Source organism: Triticum dicoccoides, chromosome 2B (genome assembly GCF_002162155.2).
Source record: "Triticum dicoccoides isolate Atlit2015 ecotype Zavitan chromosome 2B, WEW_v2.0, whole genome shotgun sequence".
NCBI lineage: Eukaryota > Viridiplantae > Streptophyta > Magnoliopsida > Poales > Poaceae > Triticum > Triticum dicoccoides.
In genome coordinates, this window is record NC_041383.1 from 400,865,623 (window position 1) to 400,883,867 (window position 18,245).

The 18,245-nt window shown below is 45.7% G+C and overlaps 3 protein-coding genes across 4 annotated transcripts; 1 reads left to right on the forward strand and 2 right to left on the reverse strand.

The window, feature by feature from the left end:
• The first annotated feature begins 226 nt into the window (after positions 1 to 226).
• Positions 227 to 2,493, forward strand: LOC119363891 (cytochrome P450 81Q32-like). The gene is made up of 2 exons (XM_037629260.1): positions 227 to 1,578; positions 1,658 to 2,493. The coding sequence occupies exons 1-2, from the start codon at positions 652 to 654 to the stop codon at positions 2,279 to 2,281; spliced, it is 1,551 nt and encodes a 516-aa protein (XP_037485157.1). The 5' UTR covers positions 227 to 651; the 3' UTR covers positions 2,282 to 2,493.
• Positions 2,494 to 3,122: 629 nt separating this feature from the next.
• On the reverse strand, positions 3,123 to 9,244 carry LOC119363892 (glutamyl-tRNA(Gln) amidotransferase subunit B, chloroplastic/mitochondrial). 2 transcript variants are annotated; one of them, XR_005174508.1, is made up of 10 exons: positions 9,103 to 9,244; positions 7,537 to 8,221; positions 6,402 to 6,611; positions 5,234 to 5,374; positions 4,941 to 5,144; positions 4,647 to 4,844; positions 4,129 to 4,197; positions 3,771 to 3,887; positions 3,493 to 3,672; positions 3,123 to 3,365 (listed from the first exon to the last, which is right to left on the reverse strand). XR_005174508.1 is itself a non-coding variant. In XM_037629261.1 (9 exons), the coding sequence occupies exons 2-9, from the start codon at positions 8,158 to 8,160 to the stop codon at positions 3,595 to 3,597; spliced, it is 1,641 nt and encodes a 546-aa protein (XP_037485158.1). In that variant the 5' UTR covers positions 8,161 to 8,221; positions 9,103 to 9,244; the 3' UTR covers positions 3,124 to 3,594. The 2 variants fall into 2 exon arrangements, 1 of the variants encoding a protein (XP_037485158.1); XM_037629261.1 differs by having other exon boundaries at positions 3,124 to 3,672.
• Positions 9,245 to 10,630: 1,386 nt separating this feature from the next.
• On the reverse strand, positions 10,631 to 15,650 carry LOC119363893 (YLP motif-containing protein 1-like). The gene is made up of 5 exons (XM_037629262.1): positions 15,410 to 15,650; positions 14,540 to 15,190; positions 13,551 to 14,169; positions 12,058 to 13,399; positions 10,631 to 11,066 (listed from the first exon to the last, which is right to left on the reverse strand). The coding sequence occupies exons 2-5, from the start codon at positions 15,153 to 15,155 to the stop codon at positions 11,037 to 11,039; spliced, it is 2,607 nt and encodes an 868-aa protein (XP_037485159.1). The 5' UTR covers positions 15,156 to 15,190; positions 15,410 to 15,650; the 3' UTR covers positions 10,631 to 11,036.
• Positions 15,651 to 18,245: the final 2,595 nt, after the last annotated feature.

Genomic DNA, 18,245 nt, shown 5'->3' on the forward strand with positions numbered 1-18,245 from the left:
ACCTTGTTCGCTTAATCTTAGATGAACTTAGAGAGTGGAACTTAGCTTTTAACGGTGTTGGAGGCCTACAACGATTTGTGAGACATTAGCTTAGTTTCTTTTTCGGTTGGAGCGGGTGCTCCCATGATGATGTTCGCATCATCGTGTGGACTCTTGTAAATCTTGTTCTTCTTCTTCTATAAAAATACGGTACACGATTGCATACTCTCGAAAAAAATATAATCCTAGTCAATTAGACCTTAACTAGATAGGATTGTCAAAAATATATGAAGTGACGATTTTAGAAGAAGCTACGGAGGGAGACGATTCTGCCCAAAAGAACCGGCCCTAAATCGGACACTTCACATCGTACGCAACAGAGCAAACTCTTTAAAGTTGGACCGTTCCACACACGATTTAAACATGGTCAGCTGACCATTCCACACACGCAGCTTGACACCTTTTGACTTTTAAAGTTGCAAACACCTCACGAGTCCAGCCTGATCAGCTAGCTTCGTGTCACAACCTCAGTTTTTCTTCCTCCTGCCTCTGCCTGTATATCTCCGGATTTCCAATCCCCAGTGAGAGATTGCTTCCGTCTACCTCCCGAGCCCCAGCTTCCCTCTCCAATCCCCCTTGTCCGTGTGGTTTAGGAGCACCGCAGAAACAACAATGGAGATGGGTAGCTTCCCCTTCTTCTACGTCGCCGCCATCACCTTTCTCACCGCCCTTTTGCTCCGCTCCTTCCTCACCAAGAAGCGGCGACGGCTGCCACCCGGCCCGGCGCTGGCGGTCCCGTTCCTTGGCCACCTCCCCTTCCTCAAGAAGCCGCTGCACGCCACGCTCGCGCGCCTCGCCGCGCGCCACGGCCCGGTCTTCTCCCTCCGCCTCGGCTCGCGCCCCGCCGTCGTCGTCACCTCGGCGGAGCTCGCCAGGGAGTGCTTCTCCTCCGACCTCGACGCCACGCTCGCCAACCGCCCGCACTTCCCGTCCGTGCGGGAGGTCTCCTTCGACTACACCGTGCTCACCCTCGCCAACTACGGCGCCCACTGGCGCGCCGCGCGCCGCGTCGCCGTCGTGCACCTCCTCTCCGCGCGCCGCGTCGACCTCATGTACGACGCCGTCGTCGCCCGCGAGCTGCGCGCCCTGGTGCGCCGCCTCGCGCGCCTTACCGCCGGCGGTGCCGCGGCCAGGGTGGAGCTGAAGCGGCGGCTGTTCGACCTCTCCCACAGCGTCCTCATGGAGGCCCTCGCGCGGAGCAGGAACACCTACTCCGACGACGGAGCGGACATGTCGCAGGAGGCGCGGGAGATGAAGGACGTTGTGGACGCCATCGTGCCGCTCGTCGGTGTCGCCAACCTGTGGGACTACCTACCGGTGCTACGCTGGTTCGACTGGCGAGGCGTCGGGCGGCAGCTGGCGGACGTAACGAGCCGGAGGAACGCCTTCATATACAAGCTCATCGACAGGGAGAGGCAGAAGCAGCAGGCCGCCGCCGACGAGCATGAGGAGGAGCAGGGCATGATCGGCGTCATGCTCTCGCTGCAGAAGTCAGAGCCCGACCTGTACACGGACACTTTCATCGCCGCCCTCGTCGCCGTGAGTCTCGCAGCTTCCATTCAAGCTCCTTTACCTTATTTCAAACTAATCTTGTCGTATTTGGAATTTTGGATGGAAGAATCTTCTTGGCGTCGGGACAGAGACGACGTCGACGACGACGGAATGGGCGATGGCGCTCCTGCTGAACCACCCGGCGGTGCTAAAGAAGGCACATGAAGAGATCGACGCGCACCTCAGCGGCGAGCCGAGCCGCCTCCTCGACAAGAAGGACCTGCCCCACCTTCCTTACCTGCACTGCATCATCAGCGAGACGATGCGGCTGTGCCCGGCCGCGCCGCTGCTGCTACCACACGAGGCCGCCGCCGACTGCCAGCTCCACGGGTACGACGTCGCCGCGGGCACCATCGTGCTCGTCAACGCGTACGCCATCCACCGCGACCCGGCTGAGTGGGGACCGGCGCCCGAGGAGTTCAGGCCGGAGAGGTTCGAGCATGGCGGCGCCGAGGGGAAGCTCATGATGTCCTTCGGGATGGGAAGACGCAAGTGCCCCGGGGAGAGCCTCGCCATGAGGACCATGGGTATGGTTCTTGGCACGCTCATCCAGTGCTTCGATTGGAAAAGGGTCGGGGATGAAGAGGTCGACATGGCCGCCAGTTCCGGGATCGTCATGTTCAAGGCCGTCGCTCTGGAAGCTCTCTGCACACCGCGAGCCGGCATGGAAACTCTTCTTCACAAGCTCTAAACTGAAAATGGTTAAAGGAAGCAGAAAATAATTGGAACAAAAGAGTACACACACTAGTAGAAATATACTGTAAATAACTATAGTGTAATTAAGTCTTTATTAACTCCACAATATGTACACATTGCATAGTTTGTACTACCTTTCACAGCAATGTTCTTGTGAATATATCTTCGCGGATGCACATTGTATGGCATCCCTAAATTATTTCACAATTTTTGGAAACTCAAAAAACAGGAGGTGTGAGAATATGAGTTGCACATGCAATTAGTTGCCATATTACTTTCCCGTGGTTTCAATGACCAACAAATGAATCACTTACCGAAAGTATAATGTTATTTATGAAAAGAGTAGCATATTGCAATGGCTGGCAAATTAGCAACTTAATAGTAAAAAAGTAGTAGTTCAAAAATAAGGAGTGTGGCGATTCGGTGCCTGGTCGGGAACAGTAAAATCAAATAAAATACCAAACAAATTCAAAAGAATCTGAAATTTTCGGCATCCAAGATGCCCGAATGAGTGATGTGAGTGCAAAACTTCGTGTGTGTTTGGACATTTGAGGAGGTTGTGACAAAAAACCAAAAAAATGGCTTCAAAAGAAACTTTGAATAAGAGTACTATTAGGATCCGAAAAAAAAATTTGTCTAAGGTCCTAGAATGTCCAAACACTGCGAACATTTGCACGCTCCTTGAGCACCTGAGCATCTTCGATGATTCTTTTTACTATTTAAAAAAAAAATACTGTTCACCAAAGTGAGATGAGCCCGGGCTCATACGCGTATTACCGAAAATTAAGCAACTTAATAGTAGTTCAAAATGATATGGTAATGCTGGAACAAACTCAAGGGCTTAACTTAGTAGTAATTCAAAAGGTAAAGCCACATTCAGGATCGTAACTGATGTGTCCAAATTAAAAATGAGTTTACAGCTGCGTAAGATCAAATGCAAAAAAAGACGCGAGTAGAAACATGTAAGCATACGCAACTGATTCATCTGTACAACTGGCCACTCCATCATCAGCTCAAACACATACCATGCATATCCTTCATTGTATCATGTGAACTCGATTGCTTTTCCAAAATCCACTCTGTAGTGAAAAGAGAGCGAAATGTAATCAACACTTCAAACTCCAAGTAAGTGTCACCGCTTTGAATAAGCGGTTAGCTATCTCAAAAACAATCAACAACTCAAAAAAAAACTCCAAGTGTCTTTACAAAAGAATGCGTTTCCGCTGCGGGGTTCCACTTTAGTTAATCTGATGGTTCACTCATCAAGGGCAAAATATTCTCTGTGTGCCGAAACACCCCTCGGCAATTTTAATTGCCCTTCAACTTCTCCCCGAGGATTTTGTTCAATAAAACAGGACTTGCTTTACCTTTCGATGCTTTCATCACCTGGAATCAATTTAAATAATATGATCAGCTATCGGGACTGCAGGGGCAAAAGAATATAGTGAGGGGAACACAGCTCCAGATGCAAAAATATCACAAACCTGGCCAGCGAAAAATCCCTGCAACTTGGTTTTCCCAGCCCGATACTGCTCAAGTTGCTTCGGATTCTCGGCGAGTACTTTATCTACCATGGCCTCAATTGCTGCTGGATCTGCTATCTGTCATATCCAGTAGTACAGTTTTTCACTCAGAAAAAACCCAGGCAGAAATTAAAGGCACTGAAATCTCATCTGCTACAGTAGACTTAATATAGTAGTAAATCAGAAGGGCGCATCGATTTTTTTTTCTCATTAGCTTCACGATGTTTGTTTCCTCAGCACAGCAGGGCCGCAGTGATCATAATATCTGACGACATTCAAACTACTGTGATTCGAAATGGTTCTAGTGTGACAACATTACCTGAACCAAATCTTTCTCCTCTATCACCGACTTGACAGTTCCGCCTTTGGTAATGAGCTCAACAAGAATCTGCAATGGCAGAATCGGAAATGGTATTATAAACTAACTATGACTAAAGGTACTAAAACCTAACAAGACCAAGTTTTTATAACAGAAAGTGTCAGGAAGGCATGCAAAAATTTCAGAATAACTGAAGTACTAAAGTTCATTCTTGTGCAATCTGCGAAAAATTCCCCAGAGGCAGCAGTGGAAACAGATAGTGTTTTCCTTTCCTATTTTGAAACTTATCTTTATCATAGCCACCCAACTATACAAATCTTATTTCTTTTTGTAAGTGAAAACTATGCAAATCTTCAGACTGATATAGTGCAAAAGAAACTGTCAAAATTCAAGTTTTGGCCATCATAATCAGTGCGGCACCATCGAATGGAAGAGACTGCAAACAACCCAGAAGTGCTTCAACCAAATCAAAGTCCAAAAGGCGTGACACACAAACCACAATACTTAAGAATAGTTACCTCCTTGCCAATCTTCCCACTGATAGTACCATTCTTTATGAATGCAATCAGTTCAGAAAGCTCAAGAGGTGTTAATTTAATTTCATCAATAGAGAGCTTTTCATTCTTCAGATAAGCCGTAATGTCACCCATGATCCAATTAGCAGCCAGCTTTGCATCAGCACCACGCTCAAGTGTAGAATCAAAGAAATGAGCAACCTGGGAGGAACATACACATATCACACTTTGAAATATACTTCAGTAACATAACATGCATGACAAAGTAAAAATGAGAGTAATACAGAAGATAATTACAATATCATCATTAGCAAGGAAAATAACATCTTGCATGCTGAGCCCCATGTTCTCATAACGCCTACGCTTTGCCTCTGGAAGCTCCGGCATTGAATTACGAATTTCATCAACGTACTCACTAGTCAGAACAACTTCAGGAAGATCAGGCTCAGGAAAATATCTGTAGTCGGCAAGTCCCTCCTTTTTCCGCATTGTAAAAGTTTTCTGAGTGCAGACAATGAAACGAATTTAAAGATGGTAGAAAAAGACCAATAGGTGAAAACAAAAGTCAAACAGCAAGGTGAGGCAACAACCTGAGAAGATTCATCCCATAGACGGGTTTCCTGTACAATTTTGTCAGCCTGGCTTTCTTTGTGAAGAAGAATCTGTCGGGATATCTCATAATCTATTGCCCTACTTATTTCAGAAAATGAGTTCATATTCTTTATTTCAACCTGTCAGAAATTAGAATTGAAAGAAGCATGTGACGCCACATTGTCATCTTACAATAGCTACAAAAACTCAGAAGTTATCGCCTTTTAAAATAATGGTCATGTTGTAATGTCCATGGTTGCTAAGATTTCCTGATCTGTGTCAACGGAATTAGCAGCATAGTTTGGTGTAGTTCATGACTCTCTGGCCACTTCTTTTAAGACAAGATTTATTTATCTTGAACACACATCTGAACGCTGTAATGTTGTAACTAGAAGACCACCAAAATAGTGGGAAACACAACATGTCCAAGGCATGAAAACAAAGACCAGAAAAATATAAGAAATAGGAGCCAAAAACTAACTAATAAAAGAAGAGAAATGCAAGAAAACAGGGGATTCGGCAAAGCCTCAGCAACTGCAGCATTGGCAGGCCGAGCAGGCATGGCTGCCATCAAGTGGCCATGTGTGCAGACGCAGCTCCCATAGACAACAGCCCCTGCCTGTTTCCATATTTCAGACTCATCAAGGATGGATTCAACCAGTGTTGCACAATACAAGCGTGCTTGATCGAACAGACGGTCATTGCAGCATGCATGAAGGATTTTCATCAAGGATGAATTCAGCCAATGACAAGACAGGACGTTTTGAAGGCAAAGAAAAATAACTCAGGATAATAAGGGAAAATATCTACAATTTTTACAAGCATGCATGATTTTCTTTTCCTATACAAAGAAGTGAACCTATAAAAAATTGAGATATTTCATGCATTCACCAATTGGCTAACCAAATAACTTCTGATTCTACCTATATAACATGCAATGTCAGTTTTATATGATGTACTGAAAATATCTGAGAAAATCATAAAGGGATTTTATTGTTTAAACTGATAACTTTGCAAGAAATCTAGGCTTTAATGGCCTACCATGTGCTCCGGACATAAGTGTATTGAAGAATCATCAGATCATAACACTGATGCAAATATTGTCGGCATGGAATATATTAATACAGAATAAAAACAGTTGAGGAAGTCTAAAGTTTTGATGGTTACCTTTGTACCGAATTCTGATTGTCCAATGGGCCGGACAGATACATTGACATCACAGCGGAGGGAACCTTCCTGCATGTTGCCATTGCCCACACCCAGGTATCTAACAACCCTTTGTATCTCAGCACCATACTCAGCAGCCTCTATGCCTGTCCTCATATCTGGCTCTGAGACAATCTCTAGCAAAGGAACGCCGGCTCTATTTAGGTCAACCTAGCCAGCCAGAATAGCAACCACTTTAATGACTTCAAAGTTGTAGCTACCAGTACAATGAGCCAGTACATAATTATTTGATGCTGAATTTGCTCTATTTTATTACTTCTTCTCTCTATCTACTCCCTCCGTCCGGAAATACTTGTCAGAGGAATGGATGTATCTAGACGTATTTTAGTTCTAGATACATCCATTTTTATGCATTTCTCTGACAAGTATTTCCGGACGGAGGGAGTATGATTTTCTGTCAAGATTGGAGGAGCTAGTGCACAAGCACATTGTCTAGCGATGCTTTCACATAACCACACATGTAATGACACCTTTTTACAGATTTCCCAAACCTCGTGTTCTTGTATCAGATTTGAGAAGGCCTCTTTGCTTCTATGAAAGGCAAAGATCTAAACACAATGATCTGACATCAAGTGCAATTAAGCTGCTCTTGCCCCATGATGTGTAGGATTTGAATTATGTTTGATATGAGATTGGTCCTTACCTTCTGTATGACAGAAAGTACAGTTTCCTCTTATTATATGCCCCCTCTAGCATCAAATGTACAAGAAACACAATTCCCTGTATTACTTGATCTTCTTAGTTATAGTCCAATGTGTCAGAGAGTTCGTCTCTTAAGTAAATTCCACGACTCCCCATCTTTAGCTTTTGTGAATGCATCGGTTTAGAAATGTACTGTTGCGCTGTGGTGAATGTCAACTTTTCCATGATTCCAGGGCCATATCACAGAGCATGGCAGAATAGAATGAGAATAAAATATAACAGAAAACAGGTACTCCCTCCGTCCGTAAATACTTGTCGGAGAAATGGATGTATCTAGACGTATTTTAGTTTTAGATACATCCATTTTTATGCATTTCTCCGACGAGTATTTCCGGACGGAGGGAGTACTTAGTTAGGAAATAACAAGGAAAACCTGAGAAAAACTCCCAGATTCAGAGTGAAGCAGCTTGCCAGCATCTTCTTCCATATGAACCCGCGTGACCCCAAATCGCCTGTGACCACCACCAAACTCCATTGGAATATCCAAATCAAGGTAACCCTTCTCAGCAATCGGAATGTCAAACTGCGAAATCTGGTATCCCTTGGGCAGATCTGGGTAGAAGTACTGCTTTCTGTCAAACTTGGATGTCATGGAAATCTCACAGTTGAGAGCGAGGCCTAGCTTGACAGCACATTCAACAACCTTTGCGTTCAGAACCGGCAATGTCCCGGGGTGGCCCATGCAGGTGGGGCAAACGGTGCTGTTTGGCTGGGAGCCATAGTCGTATGGGCAGGAGCAAAATGCCTTTGTGATGGTTGAGAGCTGAACATGGGTCTCAATGCCGATCACCGCTTCAAAACCGTGTGTCTTCTGCTCCACTGCCTCCTTGGTAGCCTGTTGAATTGATTTGTGCACTGATTTGGGCTCACTAGTCTGCACACTCTCCACCCTAGCTGTGAAGTGGGCTAGCGGAGGACGTCGAGTGGTACAGAACAGCCCTGCATTTGCTCCAGATAAGGTTTGTGTTCTGATCCCTCGTAAGAGCGTTAGAGCCATTGTGGCCAATGTGCCTCTCGTCTACTGCAATTCACAATCTACTGGATGGGCAACAAACAGCCTGCAATAGGAAGAGAACAAAAAACTTGAATACAGACAGATTTCAGGATAACATGAAAAACCAATTTACAATTTAGCAGGCATTGTTTTCACTGAGTTTAGGTGGCTACACAAATGATAAATCGGTCCAATCCTCTCACGGCAATTCTCACCAAAGATGAATCAAGCCATGCTTGCTGTCCAGATGACCCAGAAAAATCAATCCTACTGTTTCCCAGTACCAGACTTGATTGCTGGTAACTCTGAAATTAATCTATGAGCCTTTTACCAAGACAAAACCACCATGAAGTCAGAAATACTTAACCTAGTACGAATGCGGTATCGTCGCAATATTTGCTGAGTAGTACTCCCCCTGTTCCTAAATATAAGTCTTTCAGATATTTCAATACGGACTACTCCCTCCGTTCCCAAATATAAGTCTTTTTAGAGATCCCAACAAGTGACTACATACGAAGCAAAATGAGTGAATCTACACTCTAAAATATGTCTACATACATCCGTATGTTGTAGTCCATTTGAAATGTCTAAAAAGGCTTATATTTAGAAACGGAGGAAGTACATACAAAGCAAAATGAGTGAATCTACACTCTAAAATATGTTTATATACATCCGTATGTAGTTGTTATTGAAATCTCTAAATATAAGTCTTTTTAGATATTCCACTACGGACAACATATGGATGTATATAGACATATTTTAGAGTGTAGATTCACTCATTTTACTCCGTATGTAGTCCGTAGTGGAATCTCTAAAAAAGACTTATATTTAGGAACCGAGGTAGTAGAAAACTACGCCAGTAACCGATGAGATATTACAAAGTTGGCATACGAGCGAGTCCATTGCTAGGGAAGGGGGAAGGGGGAGCGGGGAGGGGAGCTGTACCTCGGCAGCAGCGACAGCGGGGAGGCCCGCCGGTAGACAGAGATAGACGGCGGGGAGGTGCAGAGCAAGGCGCGCCAGCGGAAGGGAGAAAGGAGAGGCAGTGGAGAGGGCTTGTTTAGGATGATTTTTCTTTCCAGACTAATCATCAATCACCACCAGGGGGCGAGCTGGGCCCCGAGAAAGGAAAACAGACTGATGGCCCCAGACTTCAACCCACCCATTCATTTCTCTCTCCCTGCAGGCCCAGCCCAGCCAAACTCAGCCCAGTGAGAGAGAAGCTGAGGCCATTAATCCCTGTCTGCATTGTCTCAAAAAAAAAATCCCTGTCTGCCTTGCTCTAGGCTCTAACTGGCAAAGACTTTTTTTTTAGCTCAAAAAAAAAAAAAAACTGGCAAAGACTTGAAATATACTTGACACGACAGTGCAAGTATACATGGCAAAGGAACTGGAGACGTCGGGAGCTCAACTGAACTCTGCCATATCAACTTATTCACATTGATGTTCACATTTAAAACATTTTTCTGCACAGTATTATGCTCTGCAGACTTTTGAAACGGTTAGGGAACAATATTGTACTTTTTCTCAGCTACGGGACCTGCCTGCGATGCGACCATGCGATGGAGGACCGCAACCGTCTGTTCTTCACCTGCCCAGCGGCTCCGGGATTCGCCCTCGGTTCAACCCTACCGCCGAGTTCTTCAACACACCGATCCATGCCATGTTGCCATCGTCAAGCAACGCTTGTATTACTTAACGGTGCTGGGGTAGATCACCCAAAGCACAAGTGGCCACATAGGATGCTAGGAACAAGAAAGTCTTCCAAAATCTAGAGATTTATGCTGATAGCACTGTTAAAGCTATCCTTGATGATCATGTTGTATGGGCTCACCCTCTCAAGACGGAGACACCGATGGAACGCGCCGGTCTGTGGCGTGATTTCCTGTAAACTCTAAACCGTTTTGAAATATGTTCAGGTGGGGAGTCCCCCACCCCCGCAGGTGACCATTTCAAAAAAAACATGAATACATCGGGATGGACAATTAAAACGATTAGGGAATCATCAGATCTCCCAAGCTTCAATCAGATATAGTCCATTATCCTCTTCTTATATTTGAAAGCATAGCTCAATCCAACAAATAGATCAACTTCAGGGAGGGTCACCCCACACAGACCAATAAATGCAAATAAGTTACTTCCTCTGTTCACTTTTATAAGACGTTGTAGACATTTCAGACAGTGCCCAAAACAGTTCAATCTCAGCTGTCTGAAACGTCTTATAAAAAAGAACGGAGGGAGTATTTCCCCATATCTATCTAAATAAAGGCTTGATACTACAAAACCTTTGCTAGCTAATTTTCTCCAAGTGAATTCGACCAGACCATGGCTTGAGCTCCTGAGAAAATAACATGACCCCCAAAACGAAACACTTCTGATTGCTCGGACTTAAGCTTAATCTTTCCACCAGTTCCTTTTGTACTTGATCTTAGAAACTAAATCTAGACTATCAGCACCCAGAACATGTAAGATCATCTGATGAAGGTAAGCATGACGGCTTGGTCCACACTTAAGTATTACTACAAAAATGAATGTTCTAGAGAAACCAGCTCAAGGAAAAATACATCATCCTGCTATCAGACCTATCACTTACCCTGTGTTGGGTGGAAAGGGAAAGAAATATCAACAAAGTGCTTTACAACCAACAGAACAGGACTAGGCAGCAACTTAACCGAATATGGAACTGATGTTTAAACACGTGATTCCAATACAGACGTTCCCTCAGTACTTACAAGAATACCTTCTTGCTAAAGGACTTTCTCATGCAAATAGATGTTCCAAGAAATACACGGCTTGCCACCTGAATCAGTATTCTTCACAAGTTTTACAACTGCAAAGGAAGTCTCTTCTGATTGGCCCAGTCCAATTTAAGGATGCAACTATAACTTCACATACTTGTCAACATAACCCTGAAGAAATGAAATAAATCGATTGGTACATACATATCCAAACATAATTATGCTGGACACAAGTAAAGAGCGTGGGAAACGCTATATATATGTAAAACTTAGAATTATGTGCACCCATGCCTAGCTGCTTTTCCAATTTGTTCACTTTTTTCTCGGAAAACAGTAAGGGGGTTCCCTGCTGAAACATATTAATAGATAAAACAAATTTACTACTGTAACAGACTGCAAAGCTTCATTGCCATAAGAAGCCTACACAATCTGGAAACTAAAGTAACCAAAACCTAAAACTGAAACCAGCAACCAGAATAAGAACGCTGGAAGAACAAAAGGTGCACAACAATGCCTTTATTCATCCTAAATAAACTCAACATCTCAGCCAATTAGACAAAGCAGAACCTTATGACTTTGTTGTGGTACTTGGGTGTGTGTGTGTGGACTTGGTGTGGTTGTATGTCCTTTGGCGGTCTGCTTTATCTATAAAGCGGGGCGAAAGCCTTTTTCGGTAAAAATTAGACAAAGCATCAGCAAACTGTTGAAAACTATAGCCTTCCAACTGTTCCTTCTTGTCAAAACATTGCAACAATTCAATATAAACGGTTTAATAAATAAAACTTACTTGCCTCCAGGTTGTTATTTATCTAATTTAAGCATACAAAACTTAAGATGAATCCCAGCCTCCCAAACATAACAGTGCAAACTAGAATTACATGATGCTAAATTCATACCCAATTACCAAAGAATTCTCGAAATCTCCATTTACAAAATCATAGTTTAAGAACTGAATAGCATGAAGACAAGAACATATGTTGCGTTTCACACTATAAGTGGCATAGCATATTTTCCATGGGTGTTTAGATATTTAAACAACCATGTAAGATGACCGTATACTACAGCATGGTAAATACTGGAAACTGTAAAGTAAACATATGGCCAGAAAGAGTATTGGCAGATTCAGTACATAACCAGTATGCTGGTAGCAGTGCAGACATACCATTACTAGTTTGGTCACTTTCCTTTGAGAAGACTGGACATACTGTCTAATCTTGGCTGGTGTTTTCGGTATATGATTGCCAGGAACCGAACTAGAGACCTTATCAACTGTTTTCTTAACAATCATTTTGAAAGCCTCTCTGCTCATGTTTCCCTGCCTCCATGATGGCTTAAGAACTTCTTTAACGAAATCTGCAATAGCAACCTTAAAAAGCTTCATTGATCTGGAGTCCTTACTCTTCTTACTTACATCCAATGACTGGTCATTGTCGATATCACCAGGAATATCTGAGCTCCAGTCTTTAGCACCTAAGGGCTCAGGACTTACATTCTCCACCACACCTGTTTCAGTATCTGCTGCCACCTCTCCAAGTTCTACAACTTCTGATTCGGCAACAAGCCCGAGTCCATGCATATTTTTACTCTCCACTTCTATGTTCACAAGTTTTGATGCATTGCGACTACCAGTGGCACTCAGATTCGCCTCTTGACCAAGATCCATCTTGTTGATTGAATTGCTTGAGGGTTCAATACTATCCAGAAGTGGATCATAGGGACCCATAGGAGTAAAGCCAGGACAAGGTTGTTTCTGCCGACTGGGCACAACTTCTGCAGAACTTTCGTTGAAACGAGTTCCAGATCCAGGAACAGACTGACCAAAAGGACTAGTTGTATTCATGAGCTCTACTGCTTTTGCTGAAGCAGACTCAACTGCATTTGGACTTTGAATAGGACTAATATCAAGAGTCGGATCTGTTTCAAAGGTAGATGCAAATGGGTTGTAGTGTGGCTTGATAGACGATTTAGGCAGAACAATGTCAGATATAGGTACAGGACCCAAGTCACTACTTCCTGGCAGATTTGATGGAAATATCTGGAAAGATGGGTAAGCTATGTTAGCTCCTGAAGCCAAACTGCCAGGAGGAGGCTGTTGCTGGTTATATGAAGATTGATGACTTGAATAAGATAGGCCTACACCAGCAGAAAATTCTGGCCGTCCATCTGGAAGAAGAACTGGTGCATTGTCGAGGGAAAAGGGGCTTTTAAACTCATCATTGTGGAAGGCAGCAGGCTGCTGTTGAGAAGGAAGAGCTGGCTGGGGAGCATGAGGATGGAAATCCAATGGCCTAGGATGAGAAAGATCTGGTGCAGGATAGGTTCTTATCTGATTCTGCAGGAAATCATTTGATGGTGCCATAGCATTTGGCTGAAACTGCATGTGGGGTTCTGAACTTGCAACTGGTGGTTGTCCTGGTAGCAAACTCACATGGTGTGGTGATTTGCTCTGATGAAGATTAGCCCGCTTAGCAAGTGGTGACCTGGTTTGCCTTTCATGTGATGAACTGAAAGAAGAAAAAACATGTTGTTAGAAATCCAGAAGGGGCCCTAATAATAAACTAGATGGCATGTAAAACGAATTAGAGGCGAAAAAAGGCTTCCAATTTATGGAGATAAGCAGATGCATTTTTTAGTGAGTGATACAAGGTCAGGTACCTTTGGGATGGACTGTGCTTGTTCTCTCCGGAAGGGCTACAGCTCCTCCTTGCTATAGGTGACTGGCTACGAATTCGTTTTGTCTGGATCCTCCCATGCCTTTCACTATGTTGCCTTCCAGCAGACTCACTGCCACTTAAACTTTCTGTGACTGGCTGCCCCGGCTCATCTGAGTTGTGATTTATTGGGCTTCTCTCATCCTTAAGCTGATGCATTCTAGGCTCATAATTCTGCTGAAGGCAAGGAGCCGCATTCACATTTTCCTCTGCATAAGTAACCTGCTGATGACCAATTTCAGTGTTTATATCACTTGATTGATTCGGCTCATTATCTTCAGGCAGCAGAGGGTTGCTGGAAGCACGAGTATGCTCCTCCTCGTCCTCGCTATCATCTGAGGCATAATCTTGTTGTATTAAGTGCAACTGGCTCCCAGCTTCGACAGACACATTTCCAGTTTTAGCCTTCCCACTGCTGCCAGGTGCCAAATCACTGCCAAGGTTGGACATGTCATTAACAGCCTTTGGCACATTAACAGTATTATTATCTCCAGAGCATTCAGCAGCAGCAGGCGAAGAATTGACAACGCTCAGATGAACCCTTGATGGTGAGTCCTCATCTCCTGAAATTTAACTTCAGAAAGTAAATTTACAGAAATAAACTAGCTCAAGAATGAAGCTGAATGCTGTGTCATATCAATCCAGAAGTCTTAGTAGTGGTACATTGGTAGAGAAGGACATAGATATATTGATAGTTAGCCATCATATAGATTGCTATGCAGATGGACAAGGTTGATGATCATAGAACTGTACAGAAGAAGAAGAGAACATACTGGACCACTATCAGGTAAAATGGGCAGGATACCAAATAAACCCACAGAGTAATTAACAACTTGCACCATAAGATGTGCCAAGCTGAATGTTATGATACAACCCCGCAAAAAAGGAATGCTACGATATACACAATGTGGAGAGTGAGGAGGATCCACTCACCACCCATATCCATATCCGAGTCATCAGATACAATTAATTCAGTTGCTTCTTTCTCACTTTTGCCTTCATGACCACCATCTGTGGCACCTTCCTTTCCTTCTGTCTCTGCACATGACTCTGCAGTTGCTGGAGCAGCTGGTGGTGACGGAGGCATGAGAGGGGGAGAAGATGGTGGCGGGGGTGGAGGTGGCAGGTTATCTGGAGCAATGCTTGGTGGCCGCGGTGGTGGTGGAGGGAGAGGCACTGGCATGGGATACTGCGGAGGGGGCTGATACATGGCTTGCGGCGGCCCAGGCATTTGCATATGCCCAAAACCCCTCTGATGTGGGAGCATTGGCATGTGGTGCATCTGACCGAGATGGGCATAGGGATAGGCCTGATTCTGATGTGGCAGCATGCCATGCTGGTACTGCCCAGGCGGTGGACGCATTGCTGGGGTCTGCGGGTACTGCGCCAACGGCGGTGGCGGTGGTAGTGACTGCTGAAGGAAGCCAGCCGTCACCCCAGCTTGTGGTCGAGGCGGTGGAGGCGGCAGCGGTTGCTGCGACAGCGGCGGAGGCGGCGGTGGTGCGGCATGACGGAAGTGTGGATTAAAGCCCCCTCCATGTCCGTACATCCCCGGCTCGGAGTCCAAACCCTTGAAGGAACCTCCTGCAAAATAGTAGAGAGCTGCTGGTTATTACTCCACAAAACGAACTAATCGAACAGGAGATGGGGAACAATCAAACACCCAACAACGCGATTAACCCACCAGAAGCACCCCCATTCCGCGAACCACTAACCCTAGATCGAATCATGCAAGGATCGAAACGACCGTAGCAACCACGAACCGGGAGTCGATGAATGCGCGGAGGGGGGCTCGGAAATTACCTCCCGCGAGCTGGGTTCGAGTTGGAATCGAAGCGAAATCTCCGGGGGGGTCGTCGAGGGTTCGCGACGGGCGGCAGTCGCCGGCGGTTGGCTTCTGACCTCGGACGAACGGGCGGGGCCGGCGGCGCGCGGCGGGGTCGGATGCGACCGGCGAGGTTGGGAGTGGGAGCGGATGGATTGGGGAGAACGAACCGGCTCGGGCTGGGTTGGGTGGATGGGCTCAGGTCGGTCAGGTCGGCTTGGCGATCGTACGGGTGTGGTTCTCAGCAAGTTCGTGCTCTGTTCAAGGTTCAAAAGGCTTTTGCGTAAGGCCGATAAACGGCGTAGGTCAACCGATCCTAACCCAGGATCGGTCGCCTCCTGTCCGTTCCATCACGATGTCCCGGCAGTACAATCACTTTCTACCCCAATCCAGCACGCGTAGCCACCCTTCACAAACAAACAACGTGTTTTCTGTCTCCTGCCGGTTGTCCTTCCCGGCCACCGCCCTCGTCGTCGGTCGTTGCTTGCCGCCCTCCCCATCGGTCGCAGGTCGTCATCCTCGCCGCTCGTTGCAACTCGTCCTCATCGTCACAGCCCTTGCACTGTTGTCGCGGTAGGTGGCTCATTGTAGCATTGCCCGTCGCCCATTGCAGCAACTCGACTCGCCGGTGTAGCTCGCCGCGCCCTTCGTCACATGGAGCAACACCGTCGCATCACCATCGCTCGTCCCCCATCACACACCACTCACAGTATCGTCGTCGATGATTGTAGCAGTGTCGTTGTCGGTTGCAGCTTTATCTTGGCCTATTGCAGTTCTGCCCCTTGCCAGTTGCGACTCTGACATGGTCGGTTGTAGCTATGCTCACAGACAGGGGGAAGCTCGGTGCACCACAGGTCGCATCGCCAGTGTCATCACGCACCAGCCATTGTCTCCCTAGGTGGCTCAGTTGGCAGCATACGCATGCAGCCCTCGCAGCACCGCGCGAACCAGCTCGCGAGTGGAGCATGTTGTCGGTGTCAAAACCGACGGATCTCGGGTAGGGGGTCCCGAGCTGTGGATCTTGGACTAATGGGGAACAGGAGACGAAGGACACAATGTTTACCCAGGTACGGACCCTCTCTAAGAGGTAAAACCCTACGTCATGCTCAATTATATTGAAGTGTATAGGATGGTTATAGAGTCGATCTACCACGAGATCAGTTAAACTAAACCCTAGGCTAGTAGGATGATGGATGTTGTTCTAGCCTCTACAGACCAAACCCTCTTATTTATATAGACACCAGGGGTACTAGGTTTACACATGGTCTGTTACAACAAGGGAAATAAACATGTTGAATCTTCCATCTTGACTTGGAGGACACACAAAGACTTCGAGGGTTTCCTGTCCGGATACGGAGTCGCCTTGTAGTTCGGTCTCGTAGTAGTCATATCGCGGGCCACCGGCCGGTCCATCAGAAGTAGGTCGGCGGCCCGAGGACCCCCTAGTCCAGGACTCCCTCAGTAGCCTCCGAACTAGGCTCCAACGCCGGCATCTTGTAATTCCTGAATTTGCAGTCTTCGGCTTGCGGGCGAGTTCTTCTCTCCCCCTGTGTTCGGAATAATCTTCCTCGGTTGAATCTCCACAAAAACCATCTGGTCAAGTATCGGTCACGCACTCCATTAAGTAGTATCCGGAATCCAGATTGTTGATCTTACTTAGCCTCGAAGGCCAACCTCTCAAGTGTGAACAGTGCCTTCGCCTGATAACTTTCGGCGAAGGGTCACGTCCGGTCATAAACACCGAACCGTTGTGAGTACTTGATGCGCGGTTCAAGCCAGCCCCTTCATCGGCACGTCTTAGGTGCGGATCGTGCCCCGCTTTTTGGGGATATGATCAATGATTTCGATCATCCCACTCGCGCATAATGTTACGAGTATATGGGGAAGTGGAGAGACCTACGGCACAGTTAAAGGACCTTTGGTATTTTGGCAGCATATAAAAGGGGAACGACCACCACTATCGGTGTACGCCTTCTCCTTCCTCTCGCCACCACTTTCCCAATCTTCGGAGCTCCAACGCTGATACGTCTCCAACGTATCTATAACTTTTTATTGTTCCATGTTGTTATATTATAATTCTTGGATGTTTTACAATCATTTTATAACAACTTTATATCATTTTTAGGACTAGCCTATTGACATAGTGCCCAGTGTCAGTTGCTGTTTTTTGCCAGTTTTTCACTCAACAGGAAATCAATACCAAACGGAGTCCAAACGCAGCGAAACTTTTTGGAGATTTTTTCTGGACCAAAAGACACGAGATGGGCCAAAGAAGTACCAGAGGGGTGCCCCGAGGGGGGCACAACCCTTGGGTCTATTCTTTATCATATTTGCTTCAAGATCTATTTTTATTTGCTTTTGTTTTCAGATCTATAATTCTAAAAACCCAAAAATACCTTGTTGCACCTTTTATTTATTTAATTTATTGTGTTCTATCGAGAGATCTATTTATCCAAAATCATACAAATCAATCTATCTTTTTACCCAAGAGGGATTGACAACCCCTCTTACGCATCGGGTTGTAAGTATTTGTTCTTTGTGTGCAGGTACCGTTTACATAGTTTTGCTTGGTTCTCCTACTGGTTCGATAACCTTGGTTTCATCACTGAGGGAAATACCTACTGTAGTTGTGATGCATCATCCCTTCCTCTTCGGAGAAAAACTGACGCGGACATGAGCCATCTAGAAAGGATTTCTGGCGTTGTTGCCGGGGAGACATCATCAACATCTATCGGGTTCCTAATCACAAATCTCATCTCCTTGCAATTTACATTATTTGCCATTTTCCTTTCGTTTTCATCTCCCCCACTTCAC

Excerpts from the sequence above, each read along its gene's own strand:
- LOC119363891 (XM_037629260.1), top strand. The coding sequence starts at position 652 with ATGGAGATGGGTAGCTTCCCCTTCTTCTACGTCGCCGCCATCACCTTT. Across the intron at positions 1,579-1,657 it reads TCATCGCCGCCCTCGTCGCC|AATCTTCTTGGCGTCGGGAC; the intron begins GTGAGTCTCGCA and ends TTTGGATGGAAG.
- LOC119363892 (XM_037629261.1), bottom strand. The coding sequence starts at position 8,160 with ATGGCTCTAACGCTCTTACGAGGGATCAGAACACAAACCTTATCTGGA. Across the intron at positions 6,612-7,536 it reads AATCTGGGAGTTTTTCTCAG|GTTGACCTAAATAGAGCCGG; the intron begins GTTTTCCTTGTT and ends CTGGCTGGCTAG. Across the intron at positions 3,673-3,770 it reads AGGGATTTTTCGCTGGCCAG|GTGATGAAAGCATCGAAAGG; the intron begins GTTTGTGATATT and ends AATTGATTCCAG.
- LOC119363893 (XM_037629262.1), bottom strand. The coding sequence starts at position 15,155 with ATGTACGGACATGGAGGGGGCTTTAATCCACACTTCCGTCATGCCGCA. Across the intron at positions 13,400-13,550 it reads AAGCACAGTCCATCCCAAAG|TTCATCACATGAAAGGCAAA; the intron begins GTACCTGACCTT and ends TTCTTCTTTCAG. Across the intron at positions 11,067-12,057 it reads AAGTGACCAAACTAGTAATG|GGTTATGTTGACAAGTATGT; the intron begins GTATGTCTGCAC and ends TCATTTCTTCAG.